Here is a 21,896-nt window from a genome sequence, read left to right on the forward strand (position 1 = left end):
GTTTAAATGCCCTCTTAAATAGTTGCCTACATCTCCTCCCCTTTCGAGTGGAGACATCAGGACGCCAGTTGGCAAGTCAGCGAGGTCTAATAACAAGCAGGGGCGTTTCAAGGAATTTGGGGGCCCCAAGCAAAATGGACATGGAGGCCCCCCCCCCACACACACACACCGCACGCAAAGCCTACAGGAACCACAGCATAGCCATACAGTTCACCCACACTTTATATAAATAAAAAATGTTGACAGTGCAAATGCTGCTGTTGCATATATACTGTGCATTAGCTTTGAACATTTTGAACATTTGTAAAAACACCACCATACCATAAAATCCAATATAAGTTTTGGGGCAGCCGTGGCCCACTGGTTAGCACTCTGGACTTGTAACCGGAGGGACCACGGCTGAAGTGCCCTTGAGCAAGGCACCTAACCCCTCACTGCTCCCCGAGCGCTGCCATTGTAGCAGGCAGCTCACTGCGCCGGGATTAGTGTGTGCTTCACCTCACTGTGTATTCACTGTGTGCTGTTTGTGTTTCACTAATTCACTGACTGGGTTAAATGCAGAGACCAAATTTCCATCACGTGATCAAAAAAGTATATATACTTATACTATACTTAAAAAAGTGCACAACAACTAAATTAAACATACATACACACACTCACATTAACATTTTTCAGTTAAACTCTGCCTGCACACCCTCTGGACACCCTCTAAATGCACCCAGAACCAGATGTCCCACTGCTTTAGAAGTCAAAAGTGGAGTGGTTTTAAAATGTGGAAATGTATAAATTTAGTTAAAATTCAGAAGAGTTTCAGAAGAGTACACAAGTGTTACTTTCTTTCTACACAAAATACTCCAAAATAAGAGACGGAAATATCCTATTTAATAATAATAATAATAATAATAATAATCTTTATTTATATAGCACTTTTCAAAACAAAGTTACAAAGTGCTGTACAATATCAACATAAATGAAAATGCAAATAAGACATAATAATATAACAATCAAATAATATATACTAATTCAATTAGAACTTAACATAAATTTGAAAAAGGAAAATAAACTTACACTGAAATAAAACTTACTGAAATAAAACTTGACACTGAAATAAAACTTAGGATACTGAAATAAAACTTAATACTGAAATTAAACTTACTGAAATAAAACTTGACACTGAAATAAAACTTAACACTGAAATAAAACTTAATAAACTTAACACAAAATGGAGTATATTACTTAAACAAAACTAAGGAAGGCTTGCTTGTAAAGATGAGTTTTAAGGAGGGATTTAAAAGAGCATACTGACTTGGCTGACCTGATTTCATCAGGCAGGTCATTCCAGAGCCTAGGTGCCCTGACACTAAATGCTCTCTCCCGTTTAGTTTTGAGATTGACCTTAGGAATAGTTAGGAAACCACTAGCAGATGATCTTAAAGTACGCACAGGTGTATAAGGTACTAGGAGGTCAGATATGTAGTTGGGAGACAGGCCATGTAGAGCTTTAAAAATCAGAAGAATCTTAAAATCAATTCTAAAGCTTATGGGAGCCAGTGCAGTGAGGCTAAAACAGGAGTAATGTGTTTACAGTACTTTGTCTTAGTAAGAAGCCGGGCAGCTGAATTCTGAACAGTTTGAAGTCTTTATAGATTTTTGGTTCAGACAAGAAAAAAGACTATTGCAGTAATCCAGGCGTGAAGAAATAAATGCATGTATAATGGTCTCAGTGTCTTTAAAAGTTAAGTTGGAACTAATCTTGGAAATATTTCTGAGGTGATAGACTTATATATTTAGATATATTTAAGACCCTATGACGCTTGCAATTGAGCTCTAGTGCATCCTACCTCTGTAAATGGTCCTTGAGATGCTTCTAGAACTTAATTGGAGTCCACCTGTGCCTAAATGAATTCATTGGACATTTAGGAGAGACACACATCTGGTTTCACAGTTGATGGTCAGAGTGAAATTAAGCCATGAAGTCGAGAAATTGATTTTTTTTTTGTGTACGGAGAGAACATGCGCACGAAATAGTGTGCTCATTTTGCTCTGTGCACAAGTTTGTATGTGCACTTGTTTTACTACCTAGTGCACACGTTTTACTAAATTGTCCACTCCAGTAAATAGTGCTAGTTTGAGTACAATTTCACTAAACTGTGTGCTCATTGTACAAAAAATAGAATTAGCAAACAAGCCCATAATTTTGTCCCCATCACCATAGTCCATGGGCCAGAGCAGAATTTGGTATCACCAAAGGTGGCAAAATCTAGCAATGATTTTCGTAATCCTATGTCTGAGAGATATGTTTTCTAAGTGGTAGCTTAGTTGTATTTTCATACCCATACCCAGTACAATTCACAATACATGCCTATGTGTAGGTATAGGTGTATGCAAGTGTGTGGGATGATGCGATATGTCTTAATCTATGTTATATCATATGTAGATGCCATAGGCTTTTAGAAAATATACAGTTTAGATGGATAATTTAGCTTTCCATGAATTACATAGGCTAAAATGTATCCGTCATACACTTTTCACCTATAATATAGGATAAGATAGAGGCAAAACACTAAAAGTGGGTGGGTCAAATCCAAACTCTTGCTATATCACATCTAGAGAGTATAGGCTTTTAGAAAATATATGGGCTGAATACACTTTACACAGCTATTTTAGACCCATAACTAATAGCTGTCCATTGAAAATCAATGCATGTAATCAATGTAATGCAAAATACATTACAGAACTAAGGTATAGTGGTATGGAGGAAGTTGGGAGATGTCTCAATGCACATTATATCACATCTAGAATATATAGACTTCTCAGAAAAATATATTTTAGGGTAATTCATCTGTTTTCCTTAATGATACCAAAACTATAATGATCGGACATGCCATGATATTTCAATTCTAAAGAGAATGCATGTTGATCCTGCATAACTATTAGGCCTAAAATCTGTTTTTTCAATTTGTCTGGAACTAGATTTCTTTTCTGAACATTCTACAGTACAAATATAAACTGCCAACTTTAGAGTGTGGTGTTGGTGTTCTCTGGGCCACAGGGCCAGTATGTGGATGGAAGCAGTTTAGCTAGGCTACAGAACAACAATGGCTGTTGTAGTGTCAAAAACAGATTACAAGGTGAGTCATTTTTGTGTTATGATTCAGATGTGTGAGAATGAGTAAGGATATGACCAATGACTAGGCTACTTGTGAAAGACTAGATATAATAACCCAACCGGCCCAAGTAAGGTACTAACATCATTATCAAGCAATGATGTCTGCTGTAAACCGTAGACTTCCCCAATTTGTGTGTGGACAAAAGAAAGGACAACAATTAGCCGCAGTAGCCGTGGCCTACTGGTTAGCGCTTCGGACTTATAACCGAAGGGTTCGAACCCTGACCAGTAGGCGCGGCTAAAGTGCTCTTGAGCAAGGCACCTAACCCCTCACTACTCCCCGAGCGCCGCTATTGTTGCAGGCAGCTCACTGCGCCGGGATTAGTGCGCTTCACTTCACTGTGTGCTGAGTGTGTTTCACTAATTCAATTAGTGAATCCATAATTCATGGATTGGGATAAATGCAGAGACCAAATTTCCCTCATGGGATCAAAAGAGTATATATACTTACTTATACTTAATTAAATAATATACAGAGATGTAGCCTATGTGTGAGAGAGCAGTTTCAGTTGGTAGGCTAGAATACTGATGAGAGTGGCAGAATACTGATGATGCACAGTCAAGCCACAGCTCAAGCCACTACACTCTCTCTCTCTTTCTCTTCCTCACATACACACACACACACTTCACATACACAAACATGTTCTCTCCCTCACATACACACACACTCCCTCACACTCTCTTACACTCTCTCTCACTCACACACACACACACACACACACACACTTCATATATTCCCTCTGTCTCTCCCTCTCACACACACACACAGTCACACACACTGTTGCTGAGTAGGAAAATGCCCAGCACATGATATTCCTGATATATCTCTGTTGCTTTCAAATTGTTGTACATCCCAGAATAGAGAAGCATGGCAGAAGGAAGTAGTGGTATTCAGGCGGAGTGTTTAATACATTGTTCAGATGATAAACCTTGTGGCACCTACTGTATGAACATAAAGTCATGGAACACATAGAGCAGCTGAAATAAGAGCCTATCGCCCCATCCTTGATCTTGCTAAAGGTCTCCCTGAGGGTAGAATCCCATCCATATTGTATCACAGAAAATGCCGTAGCATCTTTACGATGAAGAAACTGCTTGACAAGACCCTTGCAAAAGACATATCTGCAGAACCGTCTGTCACAGAGGACCTAAGAAAATCCGAAAGGGAAGGTCCAACGACTTTAAGAGTTTATGAGGCCAAATGTATACAGGTGCTGGTCATATAATTATAATATCATCAAAAAGTTCAATCATGTCAGTAATTCCATTCAAAAAATTAAACTTGTATGTCATTCATTACACACAGACTGATATTTCAAATGTTTAATTATTTTCATTTTGATGATTATAACTGACAACTAATGAAAATCCCAAATTCAGTATCTCAGAAAATTAGAATATTACTTAAGACCAATACATTTTTTTAGAAATGTTGGCCAACTGAAAAATATGAACATTGAGAAAAAGTGGAATAGAACATTATGTCCAATATTCCAATATGTGGTTTAATATTCTGCATTTCTCATTAGTGGGTCACTTTGATACTAAAAGTATGATTCTATGTAATGACTGTAGGATATCTGTACTGTCCCTTTGTATATCTGTGTGTGACTGTATTTAGAGATAAGCAGGAATATTATGACTTTGCAGTGTTTCACTGATCTGCATGGCTGCGTCAGTTAGCTATCTGCTCCGGATTGCCAGGTTGTCACTAATCAGAGTCTGATTCAGTGTAGTCCACGTGAGATGGGATGACCAACGCCATCTCCCGTCAGCCTGGAAGGATACTTAAACCCTAACTATTTCTTTGTCTAGTTAGAGCAGCTGATGGATCTTTAGGTGTATATTATTGGTCTGACTGGGTCTCTATTAAATCTATGGTATCAAAATTACCAACAGTTTATGGAGGTTCTGCCGAGATTGATAAGGATTATATTGATCTATTGAATTAAGGATTGTTCTTTTTACCAAACTTACTGTGTGTGATCCCTCTCGGTAGCGCTCTCGGTAAGTAGTACGTTTTGTTCCTTTAAAGTGCTATAGTCCTTAGCTGGACAACAAGGGAGATTCAGTTGAGCAAGATTGAGCAAGATAAGATGCATTTTGCCCCGAAACAAGGAACAGATTGTGTGCGCACACAAAACCGGTCTAAGTCAACGAATCTCCTGAGTGTTACGGATGATTGACGCTGGGTCTGGGTGGGGGATCACCATCACTGGGTTTGCTAAATTGGACAATCTGTCAAATTTTGAGACCAGTCACTTTACAGTAACCAATCAGGAACATGAGTCTATGAGTTTGTGTCTCAACATGTATGTCTATGTTTCTGACCTATGGGTTATGTGTATGTGTGCTTGGCAATTGTCTGCTAAAGGAACTCTCTGATACTAACATGTCTGAGTGTCCATCTGCCCTGCTTGAACTACTAATTGGCATAGTTTGTTCGGAGCTGCAAAGCTATTTGAATCTAAGAAAACATCCGCCTCATCTGCGCTGTTAAGGGAAAGTTAATTTACTTGGCAGCTTTGTCTGTCTGTGGCAGCCACACATGGTCAGCAGCATTAGTTGGGCCAAACTAAGATAAAGGCGGGGACGCCTATTCAAAACATCCCAGTGCTGCTAACATTGTGTGTCAGCCAATCAAATATACCACAAAATAATTAGGAGAAAGAATGTGTCTAAAACTATAGGCTACATGTTATGTGTTGTATGTATTGCAACTAAAAAGTGAGTCCGTTTTGTCTTTGTCTTCCCTCCTGTCAGTCGACATGAGGCCTGAGTGAGAGTGTGTGTGTGTGTCTTGGCCAGCTGATATGCATGAAGGTCACATACTGTATCTAAGAACACATAAGAAAGAAGCATCTGACTGTTAACTGTATTGATTTTTTGCTTCCTCTCAATAAGAGAATTATTTTGGGTTTTTGCTTGGCAGACATGGGGGACTCGAATCACATGACTTGACTCGAGTCAGACTCGAGTCACATTTTTCAGGACTTGAGACTTGCTTGATCAACATGTATATGTATATTAAGGAGTTAACTTTACGAGCGAAGTGAGCGAACCTGTCACGGTACCGATCCACTTGCACGACACAACATATGGGGTCACACTGCCTCCCCTCGTTCAGTCGTGTGTGGGCGTTTTATTGAAAATGTCAGTTACCAGCTCATATTCAGTTCGTTTTAATTGCATAAAGATGGGCATCGCCCAGCTTTTTGATGCGCGATTTTCAAATGCAGCGCTGCCTTCCCGGAATGCTTTGCGGGCGTGTTAAAGTCGCTTGACGTCACCCATAGGACTAGAGTGGAATGCGACACGACAAAATGTAGTGAAGTGCTAGTGGATCTGTACTGTTACGGCAAGATCACTAGACAACCTTGTTCACAACAAGTAACAAACCACCAACATTTGATTAAGTGACTACCCATTGGGAGTAGTCACGCTTAAACCATATGACTATGGCAGTGTTGTAGTCAAGTCACTATGCCTCGAGTCCGAGTCCAGGTTCGAGTCCCCGGTGTTCAAGTCCGAGTCAAGTCCAAGTCATTAACCCACTGCCTGCTGCTCCCGCTGCCTTCCCGGAATGCTTTGCAGGCGTGTTAAAGTCGCTTGACGTCACCCATAGGACTAGAGTAGAATGCGACACACAAAATGTAGTGAAGTGATAGTGGATCTGTACTGTTACGGCAAGATCACTGCATATTGTGTGTGTGTGTGTGTGTGTGTGCGTGCGTGTATATATATATATATATGTATAATATGTATATGTGTGTATATATATATATACACACACACACACACACACACACACACAATATGCACACTAACTCTCACAACTACATGCAGACACACGCACGCACAGACATACACATTCAGGGTTCTATTTTAACGAGCCGAAGCTCCTGGTAAATAAACAACACACAGACACAAACACACACACAGACATACACACTCACACACACACAGATATACACACTCACACACACAGATATACACACTCAGACACACACACAGACATACACACTCACACATGCACACACACACATATGTGTGTGTGTGTATGTGTGAGTGTATGTATGTGTGTGTGTATCTGTGTGTGTGAGTGTGTATATTTGTGTGTGAGTGTGTGTGTATTTCTGTGTGTGTGAATATGTGTATGTGTGTGTATGTGTGTGTGAGAATATGTGAATATATGTATGTGTGTGAGTGTATGTCTGTGTGTGTGTGTGTGTGTGTATATCTGTGTGTGTGAGTATGTATGTGTGTGTGTATCTGTGTGTGAGTGTGTGTATGTGTGTGTGTATGTCTCTGTATGTGTGTATGTATGAGTATGTGTATGTGTGTGTGTTTGTAAGTGTAGAAGTATGTGTGCTAGATATAACATTCTAGATACAACATTCTATCCCACCGGTCACTATTGTGACCGTTAACATGTTTACTCATTCTGCAAACACACCAAAGACATTTGAATAATTATAAATGTATATATCATAACTAGACACCTTAAAGACCATGTGTACAAAAAATATTTGTCCTATGTTTATTTTAACATACTTTAAAAACCTTTTATTTGGGAGCTGTTAGGCCGTCATCCTCTTCTCAAGGTGCAACCAGTAACAGCTCTGGTCATGTGACAATTTACTCAAAACATTTGACACGGCACACATTTCATTGAAACACTATTGTTTCAATATTTACTGAAAGAGTATTGGGATATTCCTCAGTTACAGTTTTAGAGGCTTATAAGTACATTTTTTTTTTCGGTCTCAATTGTGACCGATGGGGTGAAATGGGTTAACAAAAAAATTCCAAGTCAAGTCCGAGTCGAGTCCACTACTCATCCGAGTCAAGTCCGAGTCGAGTCACTATTGATCCACGTCGAGTCCGAGTCAAGTCCAAGTCATTAAAAAAAAATTCCAAGTCAAGTCCGAGTCGAGTCCACTACTCATCCGAGTCAAGTCCGAGTCGAGTCACTATTGATCCACGTCGAGTCCGAGTCGAGTCCCTATTGATCAAGTCGAGTCCGAGTCCAGCACTAAAGTAAGCATAGCCTACATGTCGTTCCATTTTTTTCCATTGCAGATGAAATCCTTAAAGCAAAACGGACAATCTGTCTCCAAGCAGGGGTGCCATCACTTGTGTGAAAGTAGTATTGCCAAATTTCTTGTCAAACCCAATGTGTTGTATTTATTATATCGGAGAGAATACTAGGGGTGTAAAGATTAACCGATACGTATCGGTATCCGTTTTTAACGTGTAAGATACGGCTACATCGATATGTGAAGCCCCGTATCGGAATAAAACTGAAATGAACCGGTCGTTATATCGATTTACTTGTTACAAATCGGTTCATAACCTTTTCTGCTCGCTCAGACTCTGATTTACGTTGCAAGCAGCGCGTTCATCCCACTTCCTGTTTTGAAACTACACGTGGCACGGATTTGTGGGTAATGAAGTTCGTTTTGGGCTATACTCATTGCCCAAAGTAGACAAAGGACTTCATTACCCATACATCTACTGCAACTTAAGCACGTGACAACTCGCACTCTGTCGTTGTTTGACAGATTTTACTCTTTTGTTTGTCAAAATCCAGCGCGAAATTAAACACTTACTATAGCATTCCTAAACGGCAACGATAGTCTGTAGAGTAGCCTTACGTTTGATGAAGGGATTTCCTTAATGTTAAAGAATAATTTGGCCCTTGCTGCTAAAACGATGTACAAATTATTATTATTTTGTTCATATTCACTCAGACTTGGAACAAAATAGGCCCAGTTCATTGATATGTAGGCCTATGTTGTTCTAGCTATGAGAAAAGGCCAAGATTGTCTTAAGCACCGTTTTATTTTATTTCGGTATTGTCTTACCTCAACAATAGGCTACAGCTCCTTGAAAACAATCAGATATAACTCTATAAAATCTATAAAGTCTATAAAAATTTATTTTTATGTTGTATCTGGCTGCTTTGTTTGGCTGAAATGTAGACTATTCTTTTTTCATTTCAATACAATATATGATACAAACCTCAGTTTAGATAATCATATTCACACATTTGTTTTTGCCTAATGATAATTTATAATATAAAATTTATTTGCACCTTAAGCAAATGATAAAAAAATCTTTCAGAATGCTTTCCATTCTTCAACTGCATCGAACTGCATCGAATCGCATCGAATCGTACTGAATCGTTTTTTATGAACATGTATCTTTTCTTGTATCGAATCGTGCCCATGTATCTAGATGTGAATCGTATCGTCTTTTACATGAGAGATTCACACCCCTAGAGAATACCATACCATAGCCACACCATAGCCTATAGGCCTACTCAGAGCCATATAAAGGTAGAGTTGCGACAACTCCATTGACGCTAATGTTCCATTTTTTTCCAACAATGGCAGCTAATGGAAGCCTCAAATAGTTTAAGTATATACTTCAAAGAAGTATATAGCAGCAGTGCTGTTACAGCAGTTAGGCCTATAGACTGTTTGTAGCCAACATTTCAGACTCAGATGTACATTCCTTTGCCTCATCCGAATAATAATAACAGTTTGTTGTTATCATTGTTGGTAACTGTCAGGGAATTTAACCCCAACATATAAGAACCACAACACGTAGTATGGCTTTGCCCAAAAACTCTGGTACCAAGGAGAACCTGCTAATGACAGGGTGCAGTTCCTGTCTGTCTGGATGCACACTTCTTAGAACTCAGCACAACAACATTTAACTTGAACTCTCTGTTCTTAGAACCAGGGCTTAATTTGAGCCGGAACACGCATGTTCCGGCATGCTCCGGCACCTCCGACGTTGGATCCGTCAACTCACGTCAATATCAAAAAATAAATCGCCTAAACGAAAAATAAATAAATTACTGTTTGTGTAGTGTTCAATGTTGATATCTTTCTTATTAGTCTTTAGAAATAGGGGAAAGACCAAACATACAACAAGCTAATCGAGGATTTGAAAGTGCTTTATCCACTATTGGCCACAGGAGGGTGACGCGCTGTTCGGGGAGAGAGAAGTTGAGACGCTCTGCCAGCAGTTTTGCATCGATAGCCCGCGGAATGTCATTAGGGCTTTCAGGGAATATGCTACCACCTCTACCATCTCCTCCCTACTTTTCATTTGCCTTGTCGGCCCGCCGCTTGCCCGGTTCAACCCCTTTCCTTACGTGAGGTCATGGATTTCTAAAGGACATAGGTGTAGAGAAAGAAGCAGGGTAATGGAGACCGGGGGTCTGGATGCTGTATGGGCCATTTTGGACAAGTAGGCCTAGGCTACGGTAGGAAGAAATCACGCTTCCACGCTGTATCTAGTTGATCATTGATTACTGGGTGTGGGTGGTCATTGCAATATATAACATAGGCTACTTTAGCGCCAAGGCTATTAGCCCCTTGTTGGACTGTTTTGTTGGTTCCCCTGTCGGTGTATCACCGAGGTGAAGTTAGTTTGATATTTGATATTCGGATATTGGACAGATATTAATTTTTTTCTAACACAAGGTTACAAACGTGTAGCAATCAGATGGAGGAAGAAGAGGATGAGGAGAACATAAATGCCAGTCTGGATGAATATGATGATAGTGATGATTAAACATATATTTTTGAGTCCTCATTAATCTTGTCTTTAAACGTTTGAGCACATCCACCTGTACATTCCACTGTAGCCTAAAGTTGAGCCATTTTTGCAGCCAAGACATTATGGTCTCTATCAAAGCCAAACATGCCTATTCAGCCATTTAATCCATATATTTTATAAAAGCCCATACTCTCTAGATATCACAAAACATGAGTTTGGACTTGATCCACCCTTTTCCATCCTTTTGCATACTGTATTAATGTATTATATAGGCGAAAATGTGTACATTTTATTTAATTTAGCCTGCATCATTAATGAAAAACTAAATCATCCATCTAATTTTTATATTTTCTACAAGCCTATGTCATCTAGATGGGATATAACATGGATTAAGACATGTCCCACCTTCCTCAAGACTTTGATCTGTACACAGGCTTGTATTGTATAATTTACTGTGTGCAGGTATAAAAGCTAGGGAAAATACAACTTAGCTACCACTTAGAGAGGGTTATTATACCAAATAATGTCCCTTAGGCATGGAGGATTACAAAAATCATTGGTAGATTTTGCCACCTCAGGTGATACCGATATGTGATTTTTTAGGTCCTGGCCCATGGCCTAGAAATCAAGACGCACCCTAGCGGTAGCAAATTACATTTTAATGTGGGTCTGGCTCGTCAGTCTTTTTCTATGGCTCTGCCATGGACTACCACCACTATCCCACTCCTCCAGGGGGAAATCTCCAAGCTAAACTCAAAACTTGAGAATCCTGAATTTATTTCAGGCTATATATAGACTGCTTCACTTAACTTTGCTTTGTGTGGAGTAATAGGCTATGAAACCCATAGACATAATAGAGATGTCTATGATGAAATCTGTAAACAACAGCATGCGAAGATCAAGAAAATGTGTCAATGTTCTACGTCATTCAGGTCAAAGCCAATAGAATTCCAGTATTCCTGCACGTTGTGTGGCCTGTATGTCTGCAGGTTATACACGCAGACTGGTGGTGGCTGCGCAACTTCTTAAGCCACCAAAGACATTGTTATTCCGTTTATCAAATGTAGTGTTCAAGACGAAACGGCTTAGTATTTTCATTTTCCCTTTATTGTTTTGAACAAAACCGAGGAAAAGGGGGGTTCTGAAAAAGTATCCGAAGAAGAGAACGGCGGAAAATGGCGGTCGACAGACGAGACGAAAAAGGTATCTAGATCTCGATGCTAGTGACGTTAGACATTTGCCTGTTACGGTTATGAGGCAATCTGTCGTTTTCTGATTTAAATAAGGTCTTATGATAAAGACGGCAAGATACGCAGAGTGATGGTGTATATATAGTTGATTAATTGAGGGCAATTTGCGAGTCACAACAACGTTGTTGCTAGCTGTTAGCACACAAATTAGCTAGGTCTCTGACTAAGGGAATGGCATGCTAACGTTACCTAGCTAGAACTAGTTCGGTACGGGTGCTAGTTCTTGCTAGCCGACAGATTATGATGTCTTGTGGAGATAAATTAACGGATTTACTACCTTATATGTGACACAGGACCGTCAGAGTTATTAAGACTGCAGTGAGTGGTCCAGTTAGATAAAGAGTGTGGCCATTTATCATAAATGCCTCATCAACTGGTTTTATTTTCAGATACGCAATGTAACTAGCTGCTATCTTAGTTTTGAATGAGGCCAGCTAAATAGCTTGCTGGATTATTTTGCCTCCTTTGTTGGTTGCAGTCGCACGTTAGCCGTTCTTCGTTAACTTTAGCGTACCATTACCGGCTAACGTTACTTCTATTTATAACGTTACTTCCTCCAATAATGTTATGCAGTTACCAGTTGACAACAATTCGTCAAATAACGTTAAATGATCCAAATATAGGCTAGCTATCCATAGCTAGTTAGCGGTAGGTAACGTTACAACAATACTTTAAAATGGCATAACGTTAACTCTGCGCTAACGTTATTAGCTGACCAGCTAGCATGTGTAAACAAAGGCTCGCCGACAACCAGACTTGACCTAAAGGTCTTTGTTGGCTCACTGTATGATATGGGGTTGTACATTCATCGGAATGTCTGCATATTCCCTTAGACGCTGTGCAGTTGTAGATAATCTTTTGAACGTAACACGTATTTTCCTCATCGATATTTAGATGGAGAACTTAATGTTCTGGAGGATATTCTTACTGAAGCGCCTGACCAAGACGACGAACTCTACAATCCAGAGAGTGAACATGACATCTGCGACAAAAAAGGTACGTCCGTACGTATTCCGCCGTGGATTTAAAACGACTTGTAATCTTGCACTATATAATCTCAACGATGAATGGACGTTCAGCAACGTCATTAAAGGTTGGATGCAGTGCAATTTGCTCAGAGGAGCAATGATTTATTTTTTATTTGATTAGCTCTAATCCTATATTTTTTTCATAGGCTACTTGATTTTTCTGACATACTTTCTCCTCCCAATTTTTTCCTGGAATATATTTCCTTGTGGTAGATTTTTGTTTTATATATATATATATATCAATAAATAAATATATATATATATATATATATATATATATATATATATGTATAAATAAATATAATAACTGATGATTATTTGTCCACTCAAGGATCCAAAAGGAAGAATACCAGAGGAGATGGACAGGAATCTAAGCGTTTGAGATCCTCAGGACACTCAACTAGGCAGCTCATGAAAAGGGGAGGTCCGCCTACTGGGGCCAATGGGAAGAAACTAACAAACCCTAGGGGCCGACACCTCCCTGAGGAGTTCTACGATGACCGGAAGAACCACGGAGCGAGGGGCAGCACCTCCAGGGGAGACCCCCTAAAAGGACACAGTGACAAACCGCTCACCCGCAGCAGAGACGCACAGAGGAGGATAAAGCCCCTTATGCCCGAGTTGTCCGAGGTAAGGGTCGAGGACGAATACAGGCATCCAGTCTTGCACTGAGTTGTGTTAGCATTTATGGTGCTGGAGAATGCCTTGAGCAACAGCGTAAAGCATGTACTAGATATGTTAAGCTGGTAGTGTGGACACTAAGCATGCTTGTTTTGCATTTAGAAGTTACGGCGTACGAGTGAGGAGAGCACAGGACAGGCTAGCCGGTCCTCCAAGGACGACGCCCAGTCAGAGGAGTACGCCTCCGACCAGGAGACGGGCAGCTCAGCCGTGTCCTCCGAGGGCCAGCGCTCAGACCTGGAAGAGGAGGTGGAGGAGGAAGAGGAGGTGATGGAAGATGAGGAGGAAGAAGATGGAGAGAAGGATGGCGAGGAAGAAGAGGATGAGGAAGAGGTTGATGAGGAGGAAGGGTACGAGATCGAGGAGGATGGCGATCAACGGGAGGAGGCGGAGCAAAACGACTACGACACACGTAGCGAGGCTAGCGACTCCCGGTCTGAGTCGGTCTCCTTCTCAGATGGCGAGTCCGTACGCTCCGGATCAGGCTCTGAAGCCTCAGGTAAAACAAAAAAAGGGAGGAGGGAAAAAAACTAAAAAAACAAGCTGAGTTAGTGGTACAAGACGGAGGGAAAAGCTTAAGCGTCCAATACAATTTGACACATTGTATAACCATTGAAATTTGTAAACATAGTTTGATGGTCTCTAGCAAGTTAATGCCTTTTCTTAAAAAATGTGTTCTTGCCATATGTAAGTATGCTTATAACCTGTCAAATACAGTAGTATGGTCATCAACAATCTTAAGCAGGTCGTTGAAGGATTATTCGTGGCCTAAATCATAACTGGTTGAGTTCAAGGCTACAGAGGTAGAGGCAGTTGTAGGTCTCTCAGGTGTAGTGGAAGAGTGTACTCAAGCAGTCTTTTGTACACAATTTAAGATCTTAATCTAATGTAAGGGACATGTTTTCCCATTCACTGTTCAGATGAGGAAAGAAAGCAGAAGAAGCACGCTAGAGGGATATCTCCAATCGTTTTTGATAGAAGTGGAAGCTCAGCTTCAGAATCATATGCAGGTATTAAAAATACTCCCCCCGCCCCCCCTCTACAGTCTGAATCTGTACGCCATTTTTATCTGAGATTAGGTGATGGTCATTAATTTAATCAATTATCAACTGCTATTAGATGCCGTAAACTAACCTGCTTTTGCCCTCTCTGATGTTTCTCTGGAGGAAAATCTATAATCTCAACCAGTGGATAATTGTGGCCTCAATAAGAGCCTTCAACTTATTCAGTGTCCACTGTAAATAGATGCACAGCTACAGAGAAGCTGTGACCTTATCAATATACTCAGCGGCCCATGATGAGCAGCAGTCGCTGAGGGAATAAATCAGAAAGTCGTGGTTTTGTCAAGGTCATAAGCGCGCATCAGTGGCAAAGCAGGTCAGGTCACTTTGCTGATTCCCCCGCCCAGGCAGCATGTGAGACCTGCGGTCGGCAGCCACACAGAAACCATCTCCAGAGGGCACCTGACTGCTGAACTGGACCTGAGCCACATCCGGGTCAGATCTGGCCCAGTGTCAGCTGCTGTCTGGCGTCTCTGTGCTGCTGATCAGCATTTCAGACTGACACTGACACTGTGGACCAGAGGGCAGGGGTAACCTCTCAGTGGCTCAACCACAAACACGGGAAAGGATGCATTCACATACTCTTGGGTCAAATACCATAGAATTCCGGTCTAGTCACCTTCTCAGTCAGTGATGTTCTGGAATTCTGATCGAGACTCATGCTAATTTTGAGTTGCCACATTAATTAAAGTGTTGAGTGATTGTGCTTTATGAACCCCGTTTTTACTTTCTAGCCAGTTCATTTGTAATATTTGGCCAATGAAATTTTACTTCTCTATGTTTGATCTGTAGGTTCAGAGAAGAAGCGAGAAAAACTTCCATCTTCTGTCCGAGCTGTTCGGAAAGGTAATCTGGCTGCAAGATAGCCATTTATAAAGAGCAGAGATGTGTACAAGATCAAGCTGTGTTTTTGTTTTCCTGAAAGGATATCTGTGCACCTTTTCATGACTCCCCCTTTCTTTTGCATATTTTTAGATCAGACCAGCAAGCTTAAATACGTTATTCGAGAAGCCAGATTCTTCCTCATCAAAAGCAACAACCATGAGAATGTTTCTCTGGCCAAAGCGAAGGTTCGTCATGACGTCTTTTGTCCAGTTATACATTGAGGATTGTGAAACTATACAGTTTTTGTGACTGATTGTTGTGTATTTTGACTGCTAGGGGGTTTGGTCCACGCTACCTGTCAACGAGAAAAAGCTGAATGCTGCCTTCCGAGCCGCAAGGAGTGTCATCCTTGTCTTCTCCGTTCGGGAGAGTGGGAAATTTCAAGGTACAGAATTCTTCCCACCTCACAAACTTCCAAGCACAGCACGTCCACAGCGTGGGCGGTTCTGCTAACACCTGTATGTGTCCTTGAATGCAGGTTTTGCCCGTCTCTGCTCTGAGTCGCATCACGGAGGTTCCCCCATTCACTGGGTGCTGCCAGCGGGCATGAACGCCAAGATGCTTGGCGGAGTCTTCAAGATCGACTGGATCTGCAGGTGCAGTGCTTGATGGCAAAGCATTCTCTCTGAAGCTGTAGTTTTGTTGTTGTTATTGCTATGTTATATACTGATCTGAGGGCTTTGTTGCAGGCGTGAGCTGCCATTCACCAAAACTGCCCACCTATCCAACCCATGGAACGAGCACAAGCCTGTTAAGATCGGACGTGATGGACAGGTGTGTAATCGCTATTCTGTGTATTATATGATTTATTGACATGTGACTTCATGACAAAATTGTAATGCTTTTTCTCAAATCTCTGAAGCTGTCCTTTTTTTTTTTTTTGGCATATACACTGGCAGTTGTTTGACCTTTTTTATTCTTTCTTCTCCCTGTATAGGAGATTGAGCCAGACTGTGGAACCCAGCTGTGCATGCTGTTTCCTCCAGACGAGAGCATTGACTTGTATCAAGTTATTCGCAAATTGCGCCACAAGAGGAGGATGCACTCGGAGTCCCGCTCCCGGGGCCGACCGGCCCACCGCGAGCCCGCCCCGCGCGACCTGGGAAGGTTAGAAATGTTCTTTGGACCACTAGTGCTCTTGCGCGTCGCCGTGACGTGACGTGACGGGTGACGTGACGGCGGGCAGGAGCCGCTTGAGCTTCTCGCGTTCTTCATCTTCACTCTCCTCATCCTCACGCCGTCGGCGAAGAGGCGCAAAAAAAAAAAAAAACCCTCTGTCTCTCTCGCTCTCTCTCTCTCCCACCCCCGTGCGCCTGACATCCTCAGAGGGGAGGGGCGAGCCGCACGGACTCACGGTCCCCCCTCGCCCTCAGGAGATGGTCATGGCGGAGGCGTGCGGCTCTGAGCTTTAAGTACTCTCAGCTGCCAGTGGTGGTGATTCTGTGTGATTCTGAAAAGAGTTTTTTGCAGATGCCTGAATTGTGTTGTAGATACATGACATTGATAGCCATACAGTAATGCAGTAATTGTCAAACCTGTAAACAAAGCCAAGTCAGGACGAACTTTAAAATGTAAGTGTCTAGCTTAAGCTGAGTAATTCACCTTTCTAGATAAGTACTCTTTTTATTTTGCCTTAAATTTGTTCCCAAAGCACTTTTTCTTTCAGGAATGTCCATGGGGGATAAACCTAAGCATAGATGGGACTTTTTAAAGGAGCCATACTATTATAAGCAGAAGATGGCCTATTCCATTGAGGGGCAGGAAGCTTGATGTGTTATAAATGGAGAAAAATGCTTGCAAGAGGAGCATTTTGGCTGGACTTTTCTTAACCAAAAAAAAAAAAAATTTGGTTTTTGGTCAAGTACCATTAGATGCATTTGCAACGTAACACATTCACAGTATAGCAGCAGATAAAAGATAAAGAAAGCAAAAGAGTCAGGAGGAGAGAGCGTTCCTCTGCAATGCTGGAGAGCGCTAGGCAAGTTTGGAGAAGGGAGCCGGTAGAGGGAGCCATGCAGCGGTAGCTGTGTTCTTTGTACCACTTCCTGTTGTCTTCTGTTCCACTTCCTGTCATGCGGTGCCTATGGACTCAGCTGATGTCAGGGACTGGTCCCTGTAGAGCACCTCAATGTATGAACTCTGTTACATCACGGTGGTCAGAGGAAAAAGAGATGGGTTTTTTTTCTGAAAGTTTCCTGGAGCAGCTGTGGGTGTGATAGAATGAAAAGAGAGGAAAAAAAGAGTCCATCTGACGGAGATCTCTTGAACTGAAAAAAAAAAAATCTGTTGGTCTTTTCAAACACCTTCTCTGTCCCACATTCAAGAAAAAAAAGGGATAAGGATTTGGGTTGGTTGGCAGTTGATGTGCCCTTGTGGTCACCACCCCCCCACCACACACAAAATGGCCCCCCTTTCAAAAAAGATGGACCGAGGATATCATGTCGTGAGATCCCTTTCCCTCTTATCCTGCACCCTTTCATTTAAGTGTCGTCCCCCCCCCCCCCCCCCCCCCCTGCCCCCCTTCCTGACCCAGCCTCATCCACCCTGGTAGGTAGCCAAAGGAGTGTGTTCCTGTTCTCCTGGTAAAGGACTGAGTTGAAGTCAGGTAGACCTGGTCACGTACAAGCCATTTTCTTCTGTGTCTCGGTTTGATGCCCCTCAAGGACTGCAAAAGCCATGAGCACATGGGGGAGGCTTTGGTGGGCAGATTACCTGTTTGTTTATTCCCGTGGAGCTCTTCATGTCTGGTTGATTGCCAAAACAAAAATGGACTGCACCATTTCCCCTTCTTCTACCTTACCAGGCCATCCTTGTAAATGTGTTTGTGGCTGTAGACCACTTAAGAATAAGATGGACTGTATTATGAACATTTTCTATCATAAATATTTGCCAACGTTTACGGTCACAAAAAAAATCTACAAGAAAGCGGTATGTTAAAATTTTAACCAGCTTTTCTCATTTTCTGTAGATATTGTTTTTGTTCTCTAAGCTTTTTGGTTGGCTTTGTCGTATTTGTCCTAGGGGCTAATAACCACTGCATAGATCTGAGATTTCCCCAGGTATTTAGGCCCAAGTGCCATGAAGTAAGGGTATGTGAGTGTCCTCAGCCTAGAAATAGTTGAGGATCAGTTTAGCATCTTGTAGAACCTTCCATTTGTCCCTTAGATATTCTTTAATTGCCTAACATTTGCACAATATCAATCTGAGCCCTTTGCCATGTGAACATGTTATTTCCCATCAATTGGAAGATAGATGTAGGGCCTACAATATCCACTTGCTTTTTTATCCACCAAAAGCATATTCAACTGTAAATTGCTTGACCAAACGTAATGAAAAAGAGGTGAGGCTTGAGCGTATTCATTAAGCATATATTTGCCTGAAAGTACTTTTTGAAAGTGGTTGCCCCAAAGGAGCTATGCCAGAATCTAAGGCAAGATTTTAAAGTTTATTTGTCCTTTAATGACCATCTGTAAAAAGTTGTATGTGTATATTGAACAACTGATCAGTAACCTGTGTGTGATGTGAAATGTAATCTGTATGTGAGTGGAGTTTTGTCTCTTAACTGTTCACCTGATTCGTGTAGGCGTCGTCCAGAGGAATATGACATGCACAACCGGAAACGGCCCAGGATTGACTATCCTCCAGAGTTCCCTCAGAGACCAGGTTATTATTTCAAGTCCATGCTTGAGAATACAGACCTCACTTTCAATAAAGAAGAGGTTTCGGTGATGGTGGCTGTCAGTGCCATTGGATCAATGTGATGTTACAACTGTATACTAAATGTGTGTGTGTGTGTTGTGGTTTCATGCAATATGGAAATGTATAAGGAGGTATCACAGAGAAAGTGAAATTGTTTTATATTATGTTGTATTTTTGTAATGATTACATTTTGTAAAACACTGATGAGTTGATATTATATGTCATGCATAGAAAGTGTGTAGTCAAGAGTATTTGAGTTGAGTACTTCTGGTAACCTACTCTGTTGTCCATGGTTACGGTTCTCTGTTTTGGTTTGGTTGGTGTTTTCTGTTAACCACTTCCCTTTTTTTTTTTCTCACATTTTTTTCACATTGGTAAATTGTGCAAACTGCTTCTCTTGTATATTATACAGGCTTCATGCAAGATCCACGCAATCCACCTGTGGACAGGTATAAGCCTTGGACTTCTTGTAATTGTTGCATTTACTGTGAATTTCTCTTTACTTAGCTATTTTATCTGAGCTGATGTTACTTTTTTGCATTTTTCCCCCCCCCTTCTACAGACGTTTTTCTGGAGTCAGACGGGATGTGTTAATCAATGGGGTCAGTTACTTCCTTAAAGCTTTTTCTGATGTTTTCAGCGGCTCTCTGTCTAGCCAAAGTTCCTCAAAATGGTTATTTGGTTGAGTTAAAGATGAAGGTTTTTTAACACTCTGGTTATATGCAGTGTCAGTCTGCAAAAGCAAACTCTGTCGCCCGTTGTCGTTTCCCACGGTTGTGTTGTACATAAACTGACAAGCCTCACACTCAAGTTTGTTCACTCTTTTCTCCAGTCTTACAATGATTACATGAGGGAGTTCCACCACAGCATTGGGCCGCCACCTCCATGGCAAGGAATGGTACGCACCACTGAAATGTCTCCATAATCTGGATATAGGCACAGCCATGTGGTCTAGCTTGCCTTTTCTAACTGCCCCTACATCTTGGTAATTGTGGTGGCATTCGTTGTTCTCTCACAGGCACCATACCCTGGCATGGAGCAACCGCCACACCACCCGTACTACCAGCACCATGCACCCCCACCCCAGGCCCACCCACCCTACTCTGGGCACCATCCCATACCTCATGATGCCCGCTTCCGGGAGAAAAGGGTGGTGCGGTCCTCCTTCCCTAGCCTGGTAATGACTTCTCTTAGCGGCCTGAAATATTACTAGTGTTATGGATGTGGATGGTCAGTAGAGTTATCATTTATTAGCTCATCACAGTATGTTAAGTTTTTCTGTGGTCTGGTTGGTCTTGGGGTCACATCTTAAAGGGGCCTGCAACAACCCCTCACATGTTTGATTTGATAAGGCCACAGATAGCAACTCAAATTTACATGAAGAATTGCTGCTTCATCAGGGTCTGCTTCATCAGGGTTTGCTTAATAGCGCGTCATGCTCAGTAAAAGTGTTTTGATTATATTTATTTGTGTGTTTATGTATTGATTGGTTGATTGATAATTGGTTGATTGATAATGAGGGCTCTGAAAACATACTTTCTAAATAACTTACCACTTTTATGCTATATAGTTAATTTGAAATGTAACGGTCTTTCCTTTGCAGCATGACTACGATATGCGCGTGGATGACTTCTTAAGGCGTACCCAGGCAGGTGTGAGCAGCAGGCGGAGTCGCCCTCGTGAACGCGATCGGCAGCGGGAGCGAGAGAGGCCAAGGGACGCACGTCGGGACCGGGAGAGGGAGCGCGGGCGGGAGCGTGACCGAGAGAGGGAGCGCATGAGAGACCGGGAGAGAGAGAAGGAACGGGGGCGGTACCGCAGATGAAGAGGCCGAATCGACGGCAATTCCGTTTAAAACATCCTTTGTCCTCTTTTTTTTTTTTTCAGCACTAGGTATTCTTTGTTGTGTTGAAAGCCAAGTGAAATGCATAACTGTACTTTATTCCAATCAGAAATCATTTTAAAATTTTATTTTCAGTTTAGTGTTCATGTGAATCATGCATGCATTGTATAAAACCAGACCCTTATTATTTTGAATTTTACCCTTTTTTATTGATGAAAGGCTCATCGTGTTTTTGGCCTATGAGCTAGGAGATCAGCCTGTTTGTCCTGTACATTTTTTACTTGTGTATATGTACATATTATCTCCCCTGGACACATCAGCCTGTCCCTTGCCTTTGCTTTTCTGTATGGGTCGCGTATGAAGTTTGGTAACCCGCACTTGCCAAAGTGTCTTTGTTATCTGTAGTTGTACATGGTGTAAGCTGAAGACATAACTACTAAAAGGAGTATTGTACTGTACCAGTGGAGATGAAGGTGTTGTAGTTACCTCTTTTTAGCTTTTTTCCCCCTTTATGTTGATTAGTGGAAACCCCCAAAGTTGGCATCATCAACCCACCTCTGTTCTAAGTTACCTGTCAGTACAGTTATTTTGTCTTGAAGAGAGTGTGGGCTGCAGTTGTGCTGTCAAGACTTCTGTGGTGAATACAAGGTTGTATCTTTTACTGATGCTTTTTGTAAAAAAAACAAATAAAACGAAAGGCATTTA

The 21,896-nt window shown here is 41.5% G+C and overlaps 1 protein-coding gene across 3 annotated transcripts; it reads left to right on the forward strand.

The window, feature by feature from the left end:
* Nucleotides 1–11,699: 11,699 nt before the first annotated feature.
* Nucleotides 11,700–21,896, forward strand: ythdc1 (YTH N6-methyladenosine RNA binding protein C1). Of its 3 annotated transcripts, none has more exons than XM_076283732.1 (17): nucleotides 11,700–11,947; nucleotides 12,889–12,990; nucleotides 13,354–13,652; nucleotides 13,809–14,202; nucleotides 14,624–14,713; nucleotides 15,557–15,610; nucleotides 15,740–15,834; nucleotides 15,926–16,034; nucleotides 16,128–16,245; nucleotides 16,339–16,423; nucleotides 16,587–16,756; nucleotides 19,233–19,312; nucleotides 19,761–19,797; nucleotides 19,911–19,950; nucleotides 20,181–20,246; nucleotides 20,367–20,525; nucleotides 20,952–21,896. In XM_076283732.1, exons 1-17 carry the CDS (start codon nucleotides 11,920–11,922, stop codon nucleotides 21,171–21,173), a joined length of 2,148 nt encoding a protein of 715 aa, XP_076139847.1. In that variant the 5' UTR covers nucleotides 11,700–11,919; the 3' UTR covers nucleotides 21,174–21,896. The 3 variants fall into 3 exon arrangements, with proteins under 3 accessions (XP_076139847.1, XP_076139846.1, XP_076139848.1); XM_076283731.1 differs by having other exon boundaries at nucleotides 11,701–11,947; nucleotides 13,806–14,202; XM_076283733.1 differs by lacking the exon at nucleotides 14,624–14,713 and having other exon boundaries at nucleotides 11,702–11,947; nucleotides 13,806–14,202.

This window comes from Alosa pseudoharengus, unplaced genomic scaffold, assembly GCF_046254945.1.
Source record: "Alosa pseudoharengus isolate Yale_2024_CS ecotype anadromous, Long Island Sound unplaced genomic scaffold, YU_APseudo_1.1 YU_APseudo_1.1_scf_14, whole genome shotgun sequence".
Classification (NCBI taxonomy): domain Eukaryota; kingdom Metazoa; phylum Chordata; class Actinopteri; order Clupeiformes; family Clupeidae; genus Alosa; species Alosa pseudoharengus.

Coding starts and splice junctions, on each gene's coding strand:
- ythdc1 (XM_076283731.1), top strand. CDS start 11,920: ATGGCGGTCGACAGACGAGACGAAAAAG. Junction 12,991..13,353: donor TGACATCTGCGACAAAAAAG/GTACGTCCGTAC, acceptor TGTCCACTCAAG/GATCCAAAAGGAAGAATACC. Junction 19,951..20,180: donor GGGATGTGTTAATCAATGGG/GTCAGTTACTTC, acceptor TCTTTTCTCCAG/TCTTACAATGATTACATGAG.